At 39.1% G+C, this 24535-nt stretch overlaps 2 protein-coding genes and 1 non-coding gene across 13 annotated transcripts in view; 2 read left to right on the top strand and 1 right to left on the bottom strand.

The window, feature by feature from the left end:
• The window catches only part of CCDC34 (coiled-coil domain containing 34), a 308339-nt gene that overhangs the window by 75268 nt on the left and 208536 nt on the right, over nt 1-24535 (top strand). The window lies entirely within an intron of this gene.
• On the top strand, nt 17623-17786 carry LOC120364860 (U1 spliceosomal RNA). The gene has a single exon (XR_005579993.1). It is a non-coding gene; the product is annotated as a U1 spliceosomal RNA (small nuclear RNA).
• LOC101036450 (histone H3.3A-like) lies at nt 18548-19618 on the bottom strand. The gene has a single exon (XM_003919935.4). It carries the CDS (start codon nt 19506-19508, stop codon nt 19098-19100), a length of 411 nt encoding a protein of 136 aa, XP_003919984.2. The 5' UTR covers nt 19509-19618; the 3' UTR covers nt 18548-19097.

The raw sequence follows: 24535 nt of genomic DNA, 5'->3' as shown, positions 1-24535 counted from the left end.
TTGGGGCTTGAATTTATACCATGTGTGCAGTCCTGGAACTGCATGCCACATTTCCCCAGCTGGGGAGTTAATACGAAAGGTGGCTAAAGCCAGTGATGTCCCAGGATTGGAGTACCTTACAGAAGCAACTCTGAGAAATAGATTTTAAGACAAAGGTTATTTTACTCGTCTAAGGCAGTTCACCACTTGCATGTACTTGTATATGATCTGAAATATATTTAAAGCAGAAATCAATCAAGTGAAGAGAAATTCAAAAACCTATAGACAGTGAATTATAAAAAAAGCATCTCTCGGCCAGGCGCGGTGGCTCATGCCTATAATCCCAGCACTTTAGGAGGCCAAGGCGGGCGGATCATGAGGTCAAGAGATTGAGACCATCCTCGCCAACATGGTGAAACCCATCTCTACTAAAAGTACAAAAAATTAGCCGGGCCTGGTGGTGCCTGCCTGTAGTCCCAGCTACTTGGGAGGCTGAGGCAGGAGAATTGCTCGAACCCGGAAAACGAAAGTTGCAATGAGCCGGGATTGCACCACTGTACTCCAGCCTGGCGATAGAGTGAGACTGTCTAAAAAATAAAAATAAAAAAATAAAAAAAATCTCTTTTAGTAATTGATGGAGAAAAAACTTATAAAACAATAGGGATGTTAAATATCTGAATAATCAAATTAACTAACTTAATCTAGTCTACACATGTAAAACTCAACAACTGGTTGCTTGCTAGGCCATAAAGAAAATCTCATCAAATACCAAATACTCAGTAACATATAAAACTTATCCTTTGACCAACATCTAATAAAATATAAACTGGAAAGAGACACTTGAAATTACTTTGTACATTTGAAAATTAAAAAGATATTTCTAAAGACTATTTGGTCAATGCAGCATTTGGAATTCTATGTTATGCTGCAATAATACAAAAACTGAAAAGACCTTAATATTTTAAAACATGAAGGTTTATTTCCCACTCATGGTACATTTCCAACATAAGTCAGCTGGGAGCTCCCTTCCACATTTTCTTACGTTGGAACCCAAGCTAATGGAGACTCTATCACCTGGTATATTGGCAGTTGCAGTGGCGGAATGAACACACATCACTTCCACTCGTATTCCATTGACCAAAGCATGGTCATTGGCATAGCTGACTTTAAGAGGATGGACACCTGGCCAGAAAGAGGAGAACTGGACAGGTCAATAACCAGTACTAGTGATTATCACAAAGAGGAAATAATTATGAAAATAAGAAGACATTTATACTTTAAAAATGATGAAAATGAAACACATTAAAATTTGTGGGATGGTGCCAGGCACGTGGTTCACACCTGTAATTCCAGCACTTTGGGAGGCCGAGGTGGGTGGATCACTTGAGATCAGGAGTTAGAGACCAGCCTGGCCAACATGGTAACACCCTGTCTCTACTAAAAATACAAAAAATTAGCTGGGTGTGATGGCACGTGCCTGTAGTCCCAGCTACTGGGGAGGCTGAGGCAGGAGAATCCCTTGAACCTGGGAGGCCAAGGTTGCAGCAAGCTGAGATCGCACCACTGCATTCCAGCCTGGGCGACAGAGACTCCATCTCAAAAAAACAAACAATCACAAAACCCAAAAACTCGTGGGACATAGCTAAAGCAATGCATAGAGTAAAATTTACAGTCTTAGATAATTACATAGAAAAAGAGATTTTGAATTAAGGAACTAACCATCTAATCCAAGAAAATTAAGCATCCCAGAAATAGTAGGAAGAAAAAAAAAACTGAGAAAGATAAGAGATGCATTAATGACACAGTCTTAGAAAACAAAACACAATTTAAAGAATCGGACAAAACAAAACTGCTGTCTTCTTGGTTTCCTTGGAAGCAGACTCTGAGATGAAGATGAATGTGTACTTGACCTGTGAAGGAAAAGCTCCCTAGAGAGGGAGCACTGAAAACTGGCCAGGGAAAAAGAAAGTAGGCAAGGGTACCACTTCAGGCCAGCTCTCAGGGAGAACAGCTCCAGTCTGATCCTACGATGGGTTTCTGAAGTGTGAAGTACACTCAGAGTTCTTTCTCTTGGGGCTTCTATACTCCCACAGCTGTTAGTTATTGGCTAAGGGCTAACTGGAGTGGATGTGAATTCCTAGACACTTTGGTGTCTCTGCAAAAGTAGGCAAACTGGCTCCAGTGGCCTGAGGGCAGTCTTCTGAAAAAAAAGTTTTACGGGCTGGCCGTGGGAAGGGAAGCCACCCTGAATCTGGAAGAGGAGTAAAAGAGCCCTAGGGAATGTGGATGGAACAAAGGTAGTGTCCACTCTAATTGAATCTTTGAAAAAGAACTAATAGACAAACGTTTAGCAGAACTTTTTGAAAAAACGTCAGCATTGACAAACAATATTAGAAATGAAAAAGGGGTCATAACTGCAGATGCCATACAGATGAAAAAGAAGATAATATGACACCAATAAATTTGAAAAGATGGAAATGATCAATGTCCAAGGAAAATATAATTTATCAAAACTACCTCAAGAAGAAATTGAAGCAAGAGTACAGCCTTAACCATTAAAGAAATGGAACCAATTGTTAAAAAGCGTACTCTTGCTCCCCACGTAGGCCCAGATGAGTTTGGCTGAGCATTCAAGGAGCAGATAATCTCATGTTGGTGTCAATTTAACTGAAGAATAGAAAACGAAGGAATATTCCCCAATTTAGACAAGTAGAGTATAAAAAAATGGAGATTGCAAATCAACCTTACTTATAAATATATATGTATAACTAAACAAAAGATCAGAAACTTAATACATGTATTAAAATTAAATTCATCATAGGAATGCACAGATAGATTTATGTTAAAAAGATGAAAGGAGAAAAGCCGTATGATTATCTTAATAGCATTTGATAAAACTCAATACCTATTCAAGATTAGAAAACTCTCTTAACCAACCTCTCGCAAAACAGGAATAAAAGGATTCCTTCTAAATGAAAGATATCTACTAAAAACATACAGCAAATGGTTTTTTTTTTTACTTTTACATTTTCTTTTTTTCTTCAACTTTTATTTTAGACACTAGGATACATGTTCAGGTTTGCTATGGGCATACTGTACCCAGGTAGTGGACATAGTACCCAATAGGTAGTTTTTTGACGCATTCCCTGCTTCCTCCCTCCCACCTCTGGTAGTCCACGGGGTCTGTTGTCTCCATGTTGATGTCTATGTGTGCTCAATGGTTAGCACCTCCTTATAAATGTGAACATATGGTATTTCGTGTTCTGTTCCTGCATTAATTCACTTAGGATTATGACCTCCAGATCCATCCATGTTGCTGTAAAGGACATGATTTTATTCCTTTTGTGGTACAGCAATCATCTTTAAAGATGAAATGTTAAAATCTTTTCTCTAAAACAAGGAACAAAACAAAGATTCCTTATGTCAATGAGAAAAAGAAAGTAAAAAATAAGAAGAAAAAAACTATCATTATTCACAGGCAATCTCAATCGAAAACCCAAGAACTTCTATAAACTATTAGAACCAGTAAAGCTCAGCAAGATTTCTGGATAAGTTATTAATATACAAACTTCATTTGAATTTTTATAAAACAATTAGAAAAAATCTTATAAAAATATATCATAATACTAGCATGAAAATTAGTACATTTGAGAATATGTGTGAAATAATGTATAAGACCTTTATGATTAAATTTTATTTTTAGAAATTTTTCTCAAAAATTTTTAAGAAAACCCAAAGAAATTGAGGAACATACTATGTTCATTAATGTGACGATTTAGTATGAAGTAGATACCAGTTCCATCTCCAAATTGCCTTGCAGATTATGACAAAAATCTCAATAGGGTTTTTCTTAGAACTTAATCAAGTGATCCTTAAACTGATATAAAAGTGCAAAGGTTAATATCAAAAAGAAGAGAGATAAAATGGAGGGGTAAGGGTATTGGAATTATCCTACCAAATATAAACTTATTACAAAGCTGTAGTAATTAAGATTGTGGATATTATAACAGGAATAGAAGGAACAGAGCTCAGAAGATAAACTGCACAGATACGTAAACTTGACCTGCAAAAAATGTGGCATTACCAATGTGGAAAGGATGGAGGTAGTGGGAATAAGTGAGATTGGGAAAAATTGATTCTCCAGTGGGAAAAAAATAAATTAGATTGCTATCTTATATTTAACCCAAAATAAGTTACAGATAATTTATAAATCTAAACATAAAAATTGAATATTTAAACCTCATAGAAAAAAATGCAGAGAAATTATTTTTATTTTGAGGGTTTTAAAAAATTCATAAACGAGAAAGAACAGCTGAAATGATTGATAAATGAGTTCATTAAAATAAAAATAAAACATATATAGTGGAAAATAATAGCAATCACTGTTTGTGAGGACTAAATATATTAGTACATAGAGAGCAGTGAAGCTTTATTGTGACTGAACACACAGTAAATACTACGGGGTATTTGTTACTAGTTCATGTATAGGCTATTTTTCTTCACAATAATTATAATAAAGCTTTTTTTGCAATGCATTTCTTTCCTCCTTCAGCTAGAATAACTGTACCTTCTAGCTCTGCATCTAATGATGTAACTAAAGGAAGAGAATATTATCTGAAAAACATGTTTTCATGTTAATGAAAATGAGTATTTTATCTTAGGCAAATCTGGCAGTTTTAATACAAGGATTTCTTTCATGAGAACCAGTCGTCATTTGCATAAACTCAGTAGCTTGTGGTCTTTTCCTGGTAATGTTAACATGGAGTAAATTTCTCCTGGTGACTTGTTTTGTGTGCCCAAAAATGCAGCTACTGGCTTTTACAGGAATGTAACTGTTGACAGGCCCCCAGCAGGTCTGACGCTGCCATATTGCTGGGGACTGAACAGGTTAATGTGAAAACCAGGAGTCTTCTCTGTTTTCCCTTTTCATCCGGGGCCATCATTTAACATTTTCATCTGGGCCCGTCTACATTTGTCTCTTGCAGGCTGCTGAAATAAGTAAGTGAACTTCATTCCTGCTTCTATGTTAGACTGCACCAAAATATTGGTATAATTAGAAGAGAAACATTTGTAGAAGCTCTGGAGGTCTCATTATTAGATATTCATCATTCAAAAAATAAAAATCAGATGATTCTGAGTTAATGTTGATCATTGGAGGTGAAGGGTGGCCATTTATAAGAAAAAGTCTTTCCTCAAAATGATATTCTTTCTGGCCCTGTGGCCAAGTCCCTACCGTTTTAAATGGCGATCTCTCTAAATCCAAGCTCTTCCACATTACAAATAAACGATTACACACACCTCTTAAGCAGCAGCAAGAGCTGTTTCTGCTTCAACCCATAGCATAGTTCAGAAGGTCAGACATGACCACAATATCTCCTGTTATTTCAGAGCTCACATGTGTTTGCTTTGGCTCTATTTCCCTGGCATTTGGTTTCCGTTATTTTTCCATGGGTTTGGCTTGCAGGAATCAAAGAAACATTTTTTAAAATAAGCAAAGTTTGTAAAGATGAAATATTCTGAACTGGTGGTGACTGGACACAGTTGGAGGGAATGCAGGCCTCCCAGTTTATGTTCAGTAGCGCGGCCCTGACCCCAACATGTCGAATGTGAATAATGGTGAGAGGAGAGGGCTGTCCCACTTGGCCAGACTGGCCAGCACCTCCCTCCTTGCTCTCCAACCAGACTCCAGCGCAGCTCAGCTGTCTCGGTTCGGGGTACTTACTAAGGCCAAAAGCTAAGTACCTAGGAGAGCTGAGGGCCTCCCTTGATGAAACATTTTCTATTTCAGCCTCAGTTGCAGCTGACTGTTCTCAATGAAGAGATAGCGTGATTGTCTCCATTGCTGGGGCTGGTTTTGTTCCTGCTGTTGGCTTTCTGAAGAAAGTGTCTGGGAAATAGACATTCATTCTATATAAAGCATGATTAAGAACACTACTGTGGGGCAGAGACCTGAAGGCCAAATGTCATAAGCCGGTTGGTTTGATATGGGAGAAAAGGTGGTAGACTGGGTGGGGAGGAATGAAGTACAGTGGTTCCCAAGCTTGTCTGCACAATGGGATCACCTGGGGAGTTTTAGAAACTGTGAATACCCATGTTCCACTCAAAAGGTTGTGATTTAATTGGTCACCTGAAGTTAGGATGTTTTAAAAGATTCCTGGGTGATTTGGGAACCACTGATAATAGTGGTCAAGAGCACAAACTTTGATGTTGTGTAGCCCTGGTTTGAATCCCAGTCCTACCACTTATTAACTTTGTGACTTTGACCAAGGCATTAAAACTTTCTGAGCCTCAACTGTCTCATCTTTACTATGGGATAATATTTTCTCTTTTATGTGGTTCTTATGGGAGTGAGTGTAAACATGCTGAGTTTTAAAATGTTTACTAAAAATGTTGCATCAACAGTCAGTGAGCTGAGCAACAGTGCAAACTCTGACACTTCCTAGCTATACACTAGAGAGGCCATACAGTAGAATTGTTGCCAGTTTGGGTTTTAGAATCATACTGGCCTGGGTTTGAATCCTGGCTCCCCTCTTTGACCTTGGGCAAATGTCTTCACTTTTAAGTCTTCATTTTTCTTAGGGATAAAATAAAGATTTTTAACCTATAGGCTTAGTATGAAGATTAACTTACATAGGGCATTTAGTGTTTAGGCTCAACAACATAAAATTACCTTTCCTGATAGGTTAAATGACAAAATATCAGTAATTTCATTTGTTCTTCAAATGAGTCTTCAAAAATGTGAAGAGTCTTCATAAGTCTTCAAAAATGTTAGTAGTTATGACTGTTACGACCCTGATGGAACTCTACTCTTTACTTCAGAGGGTCTCAGCTTCCCCAACCGTAAAAAGGGCACATTAAAATTCTGCCTCTTTCAAGCAATTGCCATAAAATTTAAGTGAGTTGACTTTGTGTAATGACTCTGAAGATTATAAAATATGAGAAAATCATGATAATTTAGAAAAAAATCTTCTTAGAGCCAGGCGCAGTGGCTCATGCCTGTAATACCAACATTTTGGGAGGCTGAGGCAGACGGATCACCTGAGGTCAGGAATTCGAGACCAGCCAGGCCAATATGGATGAACCCCATTTCTACTAAAAATACAAAAAAAAAAAAAATACCAGGTGTGGTTGCACACTACTGTAATTCCAGTGACTCAGCAGGCTGAGGCACAAGAATGGCTTGAACCTGGGAGGCAGAGGTTGCAGTCAGCTGAGATTGTGCCACTGCACTCCAGCCTGGGTGACAGAGCAAGGCTCTGTATCAAATAAATAAATAAATAAATAAATAAATAAATAAATAAAGAAAAGAAAAAGAAAAAAATATCTTCTTAGGAACTGAGAAATTCATGTACATAGTGGTAAATATCCTGGGACAGAAGGGTACATCTGCACAGTATTTGAAACTTGGGAAGGAAATTGAGTTACACAGAGGTTGGCCTTTGGGATTCAGACAGGAAATCATTTTTTAAGTCTACTCTGAGTTGAGCACCACTAAGCATTGTAGAGAACAGAAGGGGAGGGAAACTCATGGCTCCTGCCAAAGACAAACTTGTGTCATGATTGAGAGGATGCATTGCAGTATCTGTGTAGCGAATAATAACTAATACTTGCATAATGCTTACCACATGCCAGATCCTGCTAAAGTTTTCTACATATATTATTTCATTTCATCCTCACAAAGTTCTATCATCATCCCAGTTTTTCATAGGGGATTAACTGAGGTACAGAGAGGTTAAATAATGTGTTCAGGTATTATAATAATAAAAGACAATTCAAGTAATGATTTTTGTGAAAAGTATTTGTGTCAAATAAATAAGTTCAAATTGTAACAAATTATAATCAATAACAAAATATTTTCCCAGCGCTTTCTGTGCTTTCCTACTCTTTATTTTTAACATAGACATTTGCACTAGCATTATAAACATTTTTCACAGAAAATGTCTCATGGCTCATGTTGAGGCTCACATTACCCATAGTTTTGGTTCTTAATCTTGTTTTTATCCCTGACACTTTGGGTGGCCTTGGGTGAGCAAAATAACTTCCCATGTCTATAGTTTCTCCACCTATAACGTGGGTCTAATAAATGCCTCCCTTGAAAGCATGTTGTGGAAGCTAATTATCATAAAGTATTTTTTTTTTTTTTGCCTCTGATGTAGACTGGAAAACCAAAGGGCCACCCAGACTTCAGCCCTGTGGTGAAATCTTGGCTTCTCTTGGACAAAGACAAGAGTATTGCTTCTTGGTGGGCTTCCAAACCCTCCTACTGTCTGCTCTTTGCATAGGGCAATTCTTGGTCTCTTTTTTTCACATGCAACGTTATGTGGAGTGAGTTACCATAAATACCCTGTGGTCAAGGAGTAAGTGATACCATTTATTATAAAGCTAGCTAGGAAATATTTTCAACTAATAGGGATCATTAAGGCAGTGGCAATGTCACTTGATATGCTTATCGTCTAATATTGAGAATACTATTCCATATAGGAAAAACTTAAAAAGGATTGGCTTCCATAAAGGGCAGAGATAGTGGATCCTGTGGATTCTAGAACCTCACCTCTCTAGGTATGGTCCACAGTTCAGCACAGATATCACCTGGGAGCTTATCAGAAATGCAGAACCTCAGGTCCCACTCCAGTCCCTTTGAATCAGACTCTGCATTCCAATAACATCCACAGGTGTCTGGCACACCCATTAAAGCCTGAGATGCACCACTCCACTTGGAGCCATAACCAAGATAATACAGAAAGCGGTGGAGGTAGGAACCCAGTCAAGGTCTATCCCATGCCCAAACTCAAGTTCTGTCCTCTTTGCTGCTCTCTGCCTCCTTTGTTGATGGATGCAGGTAAGGTCTGAGTTATAGCTGAAATGCAGTCTGATCTGCTTTTAAGTCTGAGCATTGCTACTGCAGTGGGTTACAAACTCCTCAGCTCAGAGAACTTCTGAATAAAAACAGTTTTAACCACAGTGTTTATAATTTTGTTACATTTTGATTTTCTGCCTCTATTTTTTAAAAAACTCAAGCTATCTTCTTACCTGAGGGAAAAAAGAGAGAGGCAAGGAAAGAGGGAGCAGAGAAAGAAAACAGAGCAGAGAAGAAAGAAAAGCAAAATCAATCATTTGAGCAAACCAAACGTTTATTTTCCTACTCCAGTTATTTATCCTGGTTGTGGGATAAATGAATTTATTTTTAATCTTTAAGATCTGTTGTTTTATTTCAAAAGTGTTTTAAAAATAAAAATCTGAAATATAAACAACATCAATGAAAGAGAATGCCAAAACAACTTAGTCCTTTTTTCTTTCCCTTTCAACTTGCTTATTTTTACAGACTATTAAAATTACCAAACCGGGATAAGATACCCAATAAATATTCATATCATTAGGACTTGATTTTGATTGTCATTCTCATGAGGTTGCACATAATTAAAGAGCTATTACATTTATTCTTTTTAAAGATAGCTTGTACTATAGTCAGAATGATCTTTGAAAAATATGAATTCAAACTTCTGATGAATTATTTTATCTGGGCATTTGATCACAAATGGCTGTTAATACCATAAAAAGACAAACACCATGTGTTATGTGCCTCCCAATGGAAGCACATAATACCACCATAGGAAATATTCTTACCAAAAGATAGAATCTGTATCTCATCAATATTCTATATCTAATTATTGAAGTACAGGATATATGAGAGTCACTTAACTGTCACCTGAGCCTTTTGGAATGCTTGCTTTTGGGTCACTCTATCTTGGAATCCAACTGCCATGCCCTGAGAAGCCCAAGTCACATGAGGAAGCTATGCAGAGGCAATTCGGCTGACAGCTCCAGCTGAGCTTCCAGCTGACAGTTACTGTCAGCTGTCATTGTATGAAAGCCATTTGGATGTCCAGCTGTCACATGACTGCAACTGCATAGGAGATCCCAAATGAGAGCCACCCAGTGAATCCAAGTCAACCCACAGAACAAACAGAGTTAATAATAAGTGTTTTGAGACACTAAGTTTTGGGAGGTAATAGTAGTATGGACTGCACATTTGTGTTCCCTCTCCCTCTGTCATGTGAGGACACAACAAGAAGGTAGCTGTGTGTAAACTAGAAAGTGAGCTCTTACTGGGAACTGAATCTGCAGCCTCTTTGATCATGGACTTCCTAGCCTCTAGAACTGTGAGAAATAAATGTCTGTTATTTAAACCATTCAGTCTATGGCATTTTGTTATGGCAGTCTGAGTTGACTAAGGCAAGTAGAAGTAATCATATCAGTATGTAGATCACATTGGCTCTGAAAGGTAAAACATGTTGAGGATACTAACAAAATCCCAGGTTTGGAGCTTGGTAAAGTGTGAAGATGATGGTGCCATTCACTGAACTGGGAAACCCAGGAGGAGAAGCAATTTGGGGATGGAAGAGCAGGAAGAAATAACCTAAATGTTTTCTATAATGATCTTAATAATATATACCAATTTTAGAAAATTTGTAATATACACAAAAAGTTAAGAAAAGGAAATAAAAATAACTTGTACGCCTACTCCACACAGCTAACCATTCATTTTTGTTATTTATTATAGTCCTCTCCAGTGTTATTTGTTTGTTCTTTGTTTTTTACAAAATGTTAGAGGCAATTTTCCCCAAACTATATTAAAGCTTACCAAGTTGGCAACCCTGTTGGAGAGGATTTAGTTAACTCAAGATCTTGACCCAAAAAAATCCAACATTCACTTCTTGTTGCAACTCTGGTTATTCGTTGCATAAAACTTCAATTTTTTTAAAAAAATGACATAAATGTTGGGAATTATTTGTTTTGGAGAAAAAGGATTATTGTTTTCCACAGAGTTAAATTTTCAGGGAAATTCTAAATTTTCTCTGTGGTGGAATTGCTGGCCTGTGATGAAGTAGCAGATGAGACCATGCTTTCAGTGGGTACAGAAACAAAATTCACTGGATAATTATTTGTCTATTCAGTCTAAATTGGAAAGGTAAAGTGAACCTGGAGAATTTATGGAAGTAATGAATCCCTGGTCATCCTTTGGTCTGTTCACTCAATCATGTATTTATAAATCAAGAAATATTTATTGAGCACCTACCATATATCAGCTCCAAGGTAACTGTCAGAGAGCCAATGGTAAGCAAAAGTCATTAATTCCCTCCTGTTCAGTGGGTGAGACAAATATTAATCAGATAGTTTCACAAATATCTACTATGGCCAAAAAGCCCATCAACAATTAGCTACTGAGTGCCTACCATGTGCCCGTCCTGTGGTTAGTGCTGTGATTGCTATCAAGAAAGCTGAGGGGTCATTTGTCTTCAGCATCATTACCATTCAGCTGGAGAAGCATGTCCTCTCTGCATGGATGAGGGATCCTGGGTGCTCCTTTGTGTGGTATAGACTTGCTTTGACAGGAGATCAGAAACAGGAGTAGTCAGTGTTGGAGCCAACCAATATCTTAAACTGGAAAACTAATGTAGAATAAATACCATGGTGTCTTAGTTCTGGATGCTGTAACAAAAATACCATACACTGAGTGGCTTACACAGCAAACATTTATTTTCTCATAATTCTGAAGGCTGAAAGTCCAAAGATCAAGGTGTCAGCATTGAGTTGATGAAGGCTCTCTTCCTGGTTTGTAAATGGTTGCCTCCTTGCTGTGTCGATCATCTGTCTTGTGTCTTACCTTATAAGGGCTCTAATCCTCAATCTCAGCTCGGTAACTCTTGCCTTTAAGTTCATTTCTGGAATTTGCATTGTCATTGAACCCAGTCAAGACACAATGGCTGTGAAATAGATAGAGAGTGAGGTTGAAGCCTTGGGTTCCAATCTCTGCCCTGCTCACAACTAGCCTGATGACCTTAGGCACGTGCCTTCCCTTATCAGGATCACAGTTTGATTAACTGAAAATGAGTTGCTTGAAGAATGACATTAAATTGGATAGGAAATATTTTGCATGTATTAAAAGTATTATCTGTAAGACATTGGAGAGAAAGTATGTTTAGTGGATCATGTATAAAATATATTTCTCAGGTGAGCTGTGGCCAAAAAGTTTGAAAGTTTGTGGACTAGAGGACTTTATGCTATGGGTTTAAGTGATTGGCCAAAGATTGTGAAAATGAAGGAACTTGAGATTTGTAGTGCAGTAGACCATTGGAATAGAAAGAACTCTCTTGTGCTACAAGCAATGGGGATGAAGCTGCTTCTTCCTAGATTTTATTTGTTGCTGAGGTTTAGGGCCAGGAAAAAGATCCTCTCTCAATCAATCGCCCTGGTACTAGATATTTTGGGGCAGTTTTATCACATGACATATTTTGAACAATTCCCAGATTGGTGCCAGTCCTAAGATCATGCTTTATCATCTTGGTTTAACTTCTGACTCCTCCAGTCTTGGTTGTCTTTCTGGTTATGCTGCCAGCATCCTGGACCAGACTGTGTTTGCAATGTCCTTGAACTTCTGTTGCCACTGTGACACAGTGAAGAGCACATTTTCTGTGACGCTTAATGGCTTCTTTGGTCTTGTGTCTCTTAATTCATATTTAGGACAGAGGAGATGGTGCTCCAAATAGCTGAAATGTCTGCACTCTAGATTGGAAGTGGAAGGCTAATTTACAAGTGCTAGCAAGGAGGCAAAACATTTTAGACTATTTTTGCACTGACATTCTGAAACTGAAACTGGATTTGACACCAGATGGTTAAGAGTGGGAAGATGGAAAACCCTCAAAGCACGGGATTACCAGGATCCCCCAGTTAATTTATTCTTTTGCTTCCTGATGTCTTTAAAGGGATGCAGAGAAGGACACATGATCTAGAGCTCTAGGCTCTGTAGCTCCTCCTTGAACTTGGCACTTGCATATTTAAGGTAGGGCTTAGAAAATTCCTTTTCTCCTTCTGTCCCAACTGGAAGTTGTGGGGCAAACATTCTGGTGGTGCTAATGAAATTTCAGGGCTGAGTTTTGTTTGTCAATCATAGGGCAGGCCCTGACAGATTTGTGGTGAAAGAGCACAAAGAGGTGAGCTCCACAGGATGTGTAATTCTAAGTGGAACCCATTGTAATGCTGTCTTGGGGAGCTGGTATTTATTTTTCCCAGCCATGCAGTCCTGGGAGGTGTTAAATTTCTGTAAAGACTTCACAACTCATGTCCCCATGTAAGCTGAGGTTCCATTTTTTTACATCCTCAAACTTATTAGCCTTGCTCTCCAAAATAAATATAGCAAAGTCTAGTAGAGTAGATACATGTTGAAAAGGACATCTCTGATCAATTTTGGGAAAGCACTTTACAAGCTCAAAATGACCACAAAGCTGGGAGGTGGGATTGCATTCTGAGGTATTTGTTTCTGGAGGTTGATTTTTCACACATGTTTTCAAATAACTGAACAAGGGTTTTCTTTCAAAATGGTCACATTGTAGGCTTGTTTCCTTTTTCCACATCTGTGCCAGGGCTCAGAGAGTGTTTGCAATGGTCTCCAGAGCCAGTGTAGAAGACATGTGATAGATTTTGTATCTATAAAATTTCAACTCATTTTTGACCTGAACATCCATCTCTGGCTTGGTCTTCAGGCTTGTTCACTAGCGTTGAATAACAGACAGCTTTTTTTCCAGAAATGAAAACCTCCTTTTGGGCTGCGTATAGTGGCTCATACCTGTAGTCCTGTCACTTTGGGAGGCCGAGGTGGGTGAATCTCTTGAGCCCAGGAGTTTGAGACCAGCCTCCATGGCAAAACCCCATCTTTACGAAAACACACACAATATTAGCCAGGCATGATGTCATGCCTCTATAATCCCAGCTACTTGGGAGGCTGAGGTGGGAGGATTGCTTGAGCCTGGGAGAAGGTTGCAGTGAGCCAAGATCATGCCACTGCACTCCAGTCTGGGCAACAGAGTGAGACCCTGTTTCAAAAAAAAAAAAAAAAAAACCACACAAAACAAAACAAAACAAAAAAAACCAAACACAATAAAAACCCTCCTTCTGAGGGTCTTAATCTTGCCGTTATTGAGGAAATCCAAAAGAATATACTGAGACTTTCCAGACAAGTTCAAAAGGCGTGTTTTAGAAGTACACTGAATTGCTCTCTAGGTTCCTCCTTTCTGGGCAGGGCATATCCGAAAGAAAGGCAGCAGCCCCAGTCAGGGGTTTATAGATAAAATTCCTATCTCCCTGGGACAGAGCACCTGGGGGAAGGGGCAGCTGTGGGCACAGCTTCAGCAGACTTAAGCATTCCTGCTTGCTGGCTCTGAAGAGAGCAGTGGATCTCCCAGCACAGTGCTTGAGCTCTGCTAAGGGACAGACTGCCTTTTCAAGTAGATCCCTGACCCTCAGCCTCCTGACTGGGAGACACCTCCTAGCAGAGGTCAGCAGACACCTCATACAGGAGAGCTCTGGATGGCATGTGGGGGTTACCTTTCTGGGATGAAGCTTCCAGAGGAAGGAACAGGCAGCAGTCTTTACTGTTTTGCAGCCTCCATGGGTGAATACCCAGGCAAACAGGTCTGGAGTGGACCTTCAGCAAACTCCAGCAGACCTGCAGCAGGGGTGCCTAACTATTAGAAGGAAAACTAACAAACAGAAAGAAATAGCATAAACATCAACAAAAAGGACAGAAACTCCATCCAAAGGTCACCAACATCAAAGATGAAAAGTAGATAAATCCATAAAGATGAGAAAAAAACAGTGCCAAAAGGCCAAAATTTCCAAAAACCAGAATGCCTCCTTTCCTCCAAAGGATCACAACTCCTCACCAGCAAGGGAACAAAACTGGATGGAGAAGGAGTTTGACAAATTCACAGCAGTAGGCTTCAGAAGGTGGGTAATAAAAAACTCCCCCGAGCTAAAGGAGCATGTTCTAACCCAATGCAAGGACACTAAGAACCTTGAAAAAAAGTTTAGAGGAATTGCTAGCTAGAATAACCAGTTTAGAGAAGAACATAATTGACTGATGGAGCTGAAAACCACAGCATGAGGACTTAATGAAGCATACACAAGAATTCAGTAGCCAAATTGAACAAGCAGAATAATGGATATCAGAGATTGAAGATCAACTTACCGAATTAAAGCATGAAGACAAGATTAGAGAAAAAAGAATGAAAAGGAATGAACAAAGTCTCCAAGAAATGTGAGACTATGTTCAAAGACCAAACCTATGTTTGATTGGTGTACCTGAAAGTGACGGGGAGAATGGAACCAAGTTAGAAAACATCCTTCAGGATATTATCCAGGGCAACTTCCCCAACCTAGCAACACAGGCTAACATTCAAATTCAGGAAATACAGAGAACAACATGAAGATACTCCTTGAGAAGAGCAACCCCAAGACACATAATCCTCAGATTCACCAGGGTTGAAATGAAGGAAAAATGTTCAGGGCAGCCAGAGAGAAAGGTAGGTTTACCCATAAAGGAAAGCCCATCAGACTAACAGCAGATCTCTCTGCAGAAACCCTACAACCCAGAAGAGAGTAGGGGCCAATATTCAACATTCTTAAAGAAAAGAACTTTCAACTCAGAATTTCATATCCAGTCAAACTAAGCTTAATAAGTGAAGAAGAAATAAAACCCTTTACAGATGTTGACAGAAGCTCTCAGCATTTGCTTTGTCAACACCAGGCCTGCCTTACAAGAGCTCCTGAAGGAAGCACTAGACATGGAAAGGAAAAACCAGTACCTGCTGCAGCAAAAATATACCAAATTATAAAGACCATTGACATGATGAAGAAACTGCATCAACTAATGAGCAAAATAACCAGCTAGCATCATAATGACAGGATCAAATTAACACATAACAATATTAACCTTAAGTGTAAATGGGCTAAATTCCCCAATTAAAAGACACAGACTGGCAAATTGGATAAAGAGTCAACACCCATTGGTGTACTGTATTCAGGAGACCCATCTCATGTGGAAAGATACACATAGGCTCAAAGTAAAGGGATGGAGGAATATTTACCAAGCAAATGGAAAGAAAAAAAAAAGCCAGAGTTGCAATCTTAGTCTGATAAAACAGACTTTAAGCCAACATAGACCAAAAAAGACAACGGCATTACATAATGGTAAAGGGATCAATGCAACAAGAAGAGCTAATTTTCCTAAATATGTATGCACCCAATACAGGAGGACTCAGGTTCATAAAGCAAGTTCTTGGAGACTTAGACTTCCACACAATAATAGTGAGAGATGTTAATACCCCACTCTAAATATTAGACAGATCAACAAGGCAGATAATTAACAAGAATATTCAGGACTTGAACTCAGCTCTGGATGAAGCAGACCTAATAGACATCTACAGAACTCTCCACCCCAAATCAACAGAATATACATTCTTCTCAGCACCACAGTACACTTATTCTAAAATTGATCACATAATTGGAAATAAAACACTTCTCAGCAAATGCAAAAGAACAGAAATCATAACAACTAGTCTCTCAGACCAAATCAAATTAGAACTCAGGATTAAGAAATTCACTGAAAACCACGTAACTGCATGGAAACTGAACAACCTGCTCCTGAATGACTACTGGGTAAATAACAAAATAAATTCGGCCAGAAATAATTAAGTTCTTTGAAAGCAATGAGAACAAAGACACAATGTACCAGAATCTCTGGGACACAGCTAAAGCATTCTTTAGAAGGAAATTTATAACACTAAATGCCCACAGGAGAAAACAGGAAAGATCTAAAATCCACACCCTAACATCACAATTAAAAGTACTAGAGAAGCAAGATCAAACAAATTCAAAAGCTAGCGGAAGACAAGAAATAACTAAGATCAGAGCAGAACTGAAGGAGATAGAGACACAAAAATCCTTCAAAAAAATCAATGAATCCAGGAGGTCAACAAAATAGATTGCTAACCAGAGGTCCAGAGATCAACAAAATAGATTGCTAACCAGAGTAATAAAAAAGAAAAGAGAGAAGAATCAAATAGACACAATAAAAATAATAAAGGGGATATCACCACTGATCCCACAGAAATACAAAATACCATCGGAGAATGCTTTAAACACCTCTATGCAAATAAACTAGAAAATCTAGAAGAAATAGATACATTTCTGGACACATACACTCTCCCAAGACTAAACCAGGAAGAAGTCAAATCCCTGAATAGACCACTAATAAGTTCTGAAATTGAGTCAGAAATTAATAGCCTAACCAACCAAAAAAGTCCCAGGACCAGATGGATTCACAGCTGAATTCTACCAGAAGTACAAAGAAGAGCTGTTACCATTCTTTCTGAAATGATTCCAAATTATAGAAAAAGAAGGATGCCTTCCTAACTCATTTAATGAGGCCAGCATCATCCTGATACCAAACACAATAACAAAAAAAAAGAGAAAATTTCAGGCCAATATTCCTGATGAACATCCATGCAAAAATCCTCACTAAAATACTGGCAAACCAAATCCAGCAACACATCAAAAAGCTTATCCACCATGATCAAGTTGGCTTCATCCCTGGGATGCAAGGCTGGTTCAACATATGCAAATCAACAAATATAATCCATTACATAAACAGAACCAATGACAAAAACCACATGATTATCTCAATAGATGCAGAAAAGTCCTCTGATATAATTCAACACCCCTTTATGCTAAAAACTCTCAATAAACTGTGTATTGATGGAATGTATGTTAAAATAATAAGAGCTATTTATGAAAAACCCACAGCCGATACTTACCTGGCAGGGGAGATACCATGATCATGAAGGTGGTTTTCCCAGGGTGAGGCTTATCCATTGCACTATGGATGTGCTGACCCCTGTAATTTCCCCAAATGTGGGAAACTCGACTGCATGACTTGTGGTAGTGGGGGACTGCGTTTGCACTTTCCCCTGGCATAATTTTATTTAAAAAAAAACCCCACAGCCAATATCATACTGAATGGACAAAAGCTGGAAGGATTCCCTTTGAAAACTGGCATAAGAGAAGCATGCCCTCTCTCACCATTCCTATTCAACATAGTATTGGAAGTTCTGGCCAGGGCAATCAGGCAAGAGAAAGAAATAGAGGATATTCAAATAGGAAGAGAGAAAGTCAAATTGTTTCTGACATGATTGTATGTTTAGAAAACCCTGTCTCAGCTCAAAATCTCCTTAAGCTGATAAACAACTTCAGCAAAGTTTCAGGATACAAAATCAATGTGCAAAAATCACAAGAATTCCTATACATCAATAATAGACTAACAGAGAGACAAATCATGAGTGAATTCCTATTCACAATTGCTACAAAGAAAATAAAATACCTAGGAATACAACTTACAAGGAATGTGAAGGACGTTTTCAAGGAGAACTACAAACCACTGCTCAAGGAAATAAGAGATGGCACAAATAAATGAAAAAACATTTCATGCTCATGGATAGGAAGAATCAATATCGTGAAAATGGCCATACAGCCCAAAGTAATTTATAGATTGAATGCTATTCCCATCGAGCTACCACTGAATTTCTTCACAGAATTAGAAAAAAACTACTTTAAATTTCATATGGAACCAAGAAAGAGCAAATATAGCAAAGACAATCCTAAGCAAAAAAAAAAAAAAAAAAAAAAAAAAAAAAGCTGAAGGCATCATGCTATCTAACTTTATTTTACTACTATATTTCTTTTTTTTCTTTTTTTTTTTATAGTTTAATGTATTTTAATAGCAAACTTACAGGAACAGCACAGAAGACAGACAACATTAAAAACATGTACTTGCATGTAGGACAACTCAGTTAGAAAAGTATAGTGAATGGATGGAATCTACTGTATGATAAAAATGCTACAAACACCATTTAGTTGCTGTCAATAAGAAATTTACTTGTTTTAAAAAAATCCAAATGCTGGCATTGTCCAGAAAAATTTAACAGGTTTATTTATAATTATTATAAAGTTGAACCGCTGAAACTTGTTCACTGAAACATTTTAACTTGCATTAATGCTTTACGTCTCCGCATTTATATTAAAAATTCACACACAAATGAAAATGGAAAAACTGCCAATACCTGATTTCTGTCCCCTATTTTTCCACTCGCAATCATATACTTAGGTACCTTTTGACCCCATGGAAAAAAAATTATCTAACATTCAGAACTACCAGTAACAGGAAGAAGAGAATTTTTTATTTTTATTTTTTTTGAGAATGAAATGTTTCCCATCATAGTGGATTCTTAAGCACGCTCTCCACGTATGCGGCGTGCTAGCTGGATGTCTTTTGGCATAATTGTTACACGTTTGGCATGAATAGCACAAAGGTTGGTGTCTTCAAAAAGGCCCACCAGATAGGCCTCACTTGCCTCCTGCAAAGCACTGATAGCTGCGCTCTGGAAGCGCAGATCTGTTTTAAAGTCCTGAGCAATTTCTCGCACCAGACGCTGGAAGGGAAGTTTGCGAATCAGAAGTTCAGTGGACTTCTGATAACGTCTAATTTCACGGAGTGCCACAGTACCAGGCCTGTAACGATGAGGTTTCTTCACCCCTCCAGTAGAGGGCGCACTCTTGCGAGCGGCTTTTGTAGCCAGTTGCTTCCTGGGTGCTTTACCACCGGTAGATTTGCGGGCAGTCTGCTTTGTACGAGCCATGGTATAGAGACCTCCTTACTTACCCCCGTTCTCCTTCGGCTGGAGCTCGGCGAGCGAGAGGCGGCGCTGGCGTTGGAGAGTGACGGCGGCGCGGCGGCGGCTGCGAACACAATTGAAAGATCTATTTTACTACTATATTTCATTTTACTGTTATACTACTAGGCTACAGTAACCAAAACAGCATGGTATTAGTACCAAAACAGATAGATAGACCAATGAAATGGAACCAAGGCCTCAGAAATAATGCCACACATCTACAACTATCTGATCTTCGACAAATCTGACAAAAACAAGCAATGGGGAAAGGATTTCCTATTTAATAAATGGTTTTGGGAAAACTGGCTAGCCATATGCAGAAAACTGAAACTGTACCCCTTCCTTTCACCTTATACAAAAATTAACTCAAAAAGGATTAAGGACTTAAATGTAAGACCTAAAACCATAAAAACTCTAGAAGAAAACCTAGGCAATATCATTTAGGACACAGGCATGGGCAAAGACTTCATGACTAGAACACCAAAAGCAATGGCCACAAAAGCCAGAATTGACAAATGGGATCTAATTAAACTAAAGAGCTACTGCACAGCAAAAGAAACTATCATCAGAGTGAACAGGCAGCCTACAGAATGGGAGAAAATTTTTGCAATCTATCCATCTGACAAAGAGCTAATATTCAGAATCTACAAGGAACTTAAACAAATTTACAAGTGAAAAACAACCCCATCAAAAAGTGGGTGAGGGATATGAACAAACTCTTCTCAGAAGAGATATTTATGTGGCAAATGAACATATGAAAAAGACCTCATCACCACTGGCCATTAGAAAAATGCAAATTAAAACCACAATGAGATACCATCTCATACCAGTTATAATGGCAATCATTAAAAAGTCAGGAAACAACAGATGCTGGAGAGGATGTGGAGAATAGGAACGCTTTCACATTCTTGGTGGGAGTGTAAATTAGTTCAACCATTGTGGAAGACAGTGTGGCGATTCCTCAAGGACATAGACATAGAAATACCATTTGAACTAGCAATTCCATTACTGGGTATATACCCAAAGGATTGTAAATCATTCTATTATAAAGACACATGCACATGTATGTTTATTGCAGCACTGTTCACAATAGCAAAGACTTGGGACCAACCTAAATGCCTGTCAGTGATAGACTGGATAAAGAAAATGTGGCACATATACACCATGGAATACTATGCAACCATAAAAAATGATGAGTTCATGTCATTGGCAGGGATATGGATGAAGCTGGAGAACATCATTCTCAGCAAACTAACACAGAAACAGAAAACTAAACACTGCATGTTCTCACTCATAAATGAGAGTTGAACAATGAGAACACATGGACACAGGGAGAGGAACATCATACACTGGGGCCTGCCGGGTGATACAGGGGTAGGGGAGGGACAGCATTACGACAAATACCTAATGTAGATGTTGGGTTGATGTGTGCAGCAAACCCCCATGGCACGTGTATACCTACGTAACAAACCTGCATGTTCTGCACAAGTATCCCAGAATTTAAAGTACACTAAAAACAAAAACAAAAACATTATGCTAAGTAAAAAATGCCAATCACAAAAGACTACATGTTGTATGATTCCATTTATATGAAGTGTCCAGACTAGGCCAATCTATTAAAAAAAGAAGTACACTGAATTATTGTTGTATTTTTGGGAAAAGGGTCCAGCTTTAGGAGGAAAACAGTATGAAAGTCAATATTTCAAAAACCTATGTATATGTATATATAAACACATATATATTTATATTATAAAGGGCTCCATCAGATTGCCTCTTACCATTTTCTAAATGTATACATTTTTTTCCTTTTTTTTGTTTGGCAGGAGAAAACAGTAAGTAACTAGTTATATATTCATTTATCATCGATTTATTTATTCATTCATTCTGCTGAAATCTGCCTGCTGTTCAACTTTTGATGGTGAAGAATAGATGGTTCCTGCCCATATTCAAATGGTAGAGATAGTTGAACATTTATCAAAGCATCAGGCAAATTACCAAAATTCACTGTGATAAGGGTTGTGGAGGAGAGGAGCATCCTTGGAGCTAAGGAGCAGTCTAAGAGAGAGCTCCCTGGCCAGGGAGAAGCTGGAGGAGGAGGAGGAGGAGGAAGAGGAAGAGGAGGAGGAGAAGGAGAGATTTGGTGAAAGGGAGGGAGTGGAAAAGGTTTTCAGCCAGAGATGATACCTTATGTAAAGTCTCTAGCAGGAAGATAATAGGGAATTGGAGGCACAGAAAGAAGCCTGGTGGGGCTACTGCTCAGAGCACAGTAGGAAGTGAGGATGGTGAGATCTGTGATGAAAAGACCACATGGGACATTAAAAGGAGGAGCGACCACAGAATTTACCATCTAAACTGAAACATTTGTGAGAGTAAAATAAAGGCTATGAATAACTACCAAAACAGGCATAAACTCCAGTTACCCTGGGGACACCAGGACATGCTCACCTTACTTATAGAACATGCTGGGTCTTCATCCTAAAAGCAATGCTAAGCCACTGCAGGGTTCAAGATTTGGGGATTTGAATGAATAAGGACATGACCATATTTGCATTTTGAAAAGATCTTTCTGATTATGCTGTGGAGACAGGAATAGTATTATTTCATTATATGCCAAGAGACCTGGCTTGATTGGGATCTTCTTTATATGCCCCTCTCCTTTCTCTGCTCCCAGCCCTGTGCTCCGCACACATCTGTGCAGCAGCTGCAGACCTGGGATTCCAGAGGCTCTGGTAATTTGTAGCGTTATGGGGATGGTGTCTGGCAGTGGACTGCTCCCATTAGTGCTGCTCATGTAAGCTTGATGCCTTCCACATGCTCCTGTTTTATTCCAGTCCTCCTGGGGCCAGGCCAGTAATTAACTCTTTGGGGAAATCTGCCCTGGCCTAGTGTCTTTCATTGCTCAACATGCAAGAAAAACAAGCCCTTTGCATGTAACTTAGTGGAACAGTGCCTCAAACCCACAAGGGGGCTATGTCTCTTCCAGAATCTCTTCTCTGTCTCCCACAGAGTCATAGGCTCAGAAGGGGCTTAAAAAGATCTGAATCCCTTCTATGGGGGGGGGGGATATTGAGGGCAGGCCTATTGAGAAGTGGTCATCCCAGTTCCTTCAGGGACCTGGAACCCTTCCCTCCCAGGATTCTATCCTGGATCTGCTCTCTTCTCTCTATCTCCATTGCCACCGCCTTGGTCCAAGCTGCCGTCTGTCACCTGGATCACTGCAATAGCCTACTAACAGGCCTCCCTGCTTTCTCTCCAGCCTCCCTCTAATCCATTTTCCAGAGAAAAGCCAGTGATCCTTTTTAAAGTAAAAATCAGTCAAGTCTTAAACTTGACTGCTTAAACTTCTTCAACAGCTTCAACTTCTCATGGCCTTTGGATTAGGATCGAGACTTCTTACTATGCCCATAGAGTGCTGCTTTCTGCTTATTTCCCCAACCTTCTGTCTCTCTCTTTTTCTTCTTCTCTTCTCATATTATGCTTCAGCACCATTAGACTTCTTTCAGTTTTTCAAACACAGAAACTCTTTTTTTTTTTTTTTTGCCTCTGAGCTAAAGCCTGGAATATTTTGTTGCTGTTTGTATAACTGGCTCCTTCTCATTCGTGACAGTTTGCAGTGGTCCCTCTTACTAATCTCTATTTCAGGCCCTTTTCTTGTTTATAACACACAATTTGTGAGTTTTGTTTGTTTGTTTTTTTTTTGTTTGAGAGGGAGTCTTGCTCTGTTGCCCAGGCTGGAGTGCAGTGGTGCGACATTGGCTTATTGCAAACTCTGCCTCCTGGGTTCAAGTGATTCTCCTGCCTCAGCCTCCCAAGTAGCTGGGATTAAAAACATGCACCACCAAGCCTGGCTAATTTTTTGTATTTTTAGTAGAGACAGGGTTTCATCATGTTGGCCAGGCTGGTCTCAAACTCCTGACCTCAAGGGATCCACCTACCTCAGCCTCCCAAAGTGCTGGAATTACAGATGTGAGCCACCGCACCCAGCCTGTGAGTTTTAATTGGTCTATTTGATTGTTTTTGTTTCAGCTGTGTCACTGGCTAAAGTGTTTACACCCTGAGAGGGGAGCTGACCACGATTGCCTCATTCCCTGCTAGCACATAATACTTGGTACATAGCAGGTGTGTTCAATAAATATTTATGGAATAAATGGACAAATGATACTGGCCAGCTTTTTGTTTAATGCCTCCACTTGTTAAGAAGTTATTTCTTGCCGGGTGCGGTGGCTCAAGCCTGTAATCCCAGCACTTTGGGAGGCCGAGGCGGGCGGATCACAAGGTCAAGAGATCGAGACCATCCTGGTCAACATGGTGAAACCCCGTCTCTACTAAAAATACAAAAAATTAGCTGGACATGGTTGCACATGCCTGTAATCCCAGCTACTCAGGAGGCTGAGGCAGGAGAATTGCCTGAACCCAGGAGACGGAGGTTGCGGTGAGCCGAGATCGCGCCATTGCACTCCAGCCTGGGTAACAAGAACGAAACTCCGTCTCAAAAAAAAAAAAAAAAAAAAAAAGAAGTTATTTCTTAATTTGAATCTTATAGTTAACTCTTGTTGCAGTTATCTTTAGAATTCCGTTTTTATAATGAAAAATCCCTCAGATATTTGAAGACCGTTATCTTGTCCATTCTAAGGCATCTTTTCTCTAGTCAAAACATCCTCAGTTCTTTCAAACCTTACCCAATGAAATGCCATCTTGTTTGATTCATTGTGTCATATTTTTGGCCTATCAAATTCTCTTTGGGTTCAGAATCTGTCATCTATCATAGTGGTTATGACTCTCAACTTGTGGGCCGCTTACAAATTTGATAAACATGCTGGCTAAGGCCTCGTCCAATTCACAAGCAGGTATGTTGGATGCCCCTAGAGAGAATCCTTTTTTCAGGCACTGATAACTTAATACGACCATGGAAAAAACTTCAGAGCCCATTGCATTAAATAGAAAGCAAAGATTTGAATGCTTCAATCAAGAAATATGTTTTTCTGGAGCTG

This window comes from Saimiri boliviensis, chromosome 6, assembly GCF_048565385.1.
Source record: "Saimiri boliviensis isolate mSaiBol1 chromosome 6, mSaiBol1.pri, whole genome shotgun sequence".
Lineage (NCBI taxonomy): Eukaryota > Metazoa > Chordata > Mammalia > Primates > Cebidae > Saimiri > Saimiri boliviensis.
The sequence above is the reverse complement of the archived record's forward strand: the minus strand, read 5'-3'. Positions and strand labels throughout refer to the sequence as shown.

Bases quoted from the DNA above. Each gene is read 5' to 3' on its own strand.
- LOC101036450 (XM_003919935.4), bottom strand. From the start codon at position 19,508: ATGGCTCGTACAAAGCAGACTGCCCGCAAATCTACCGGTGGTAAAGCA.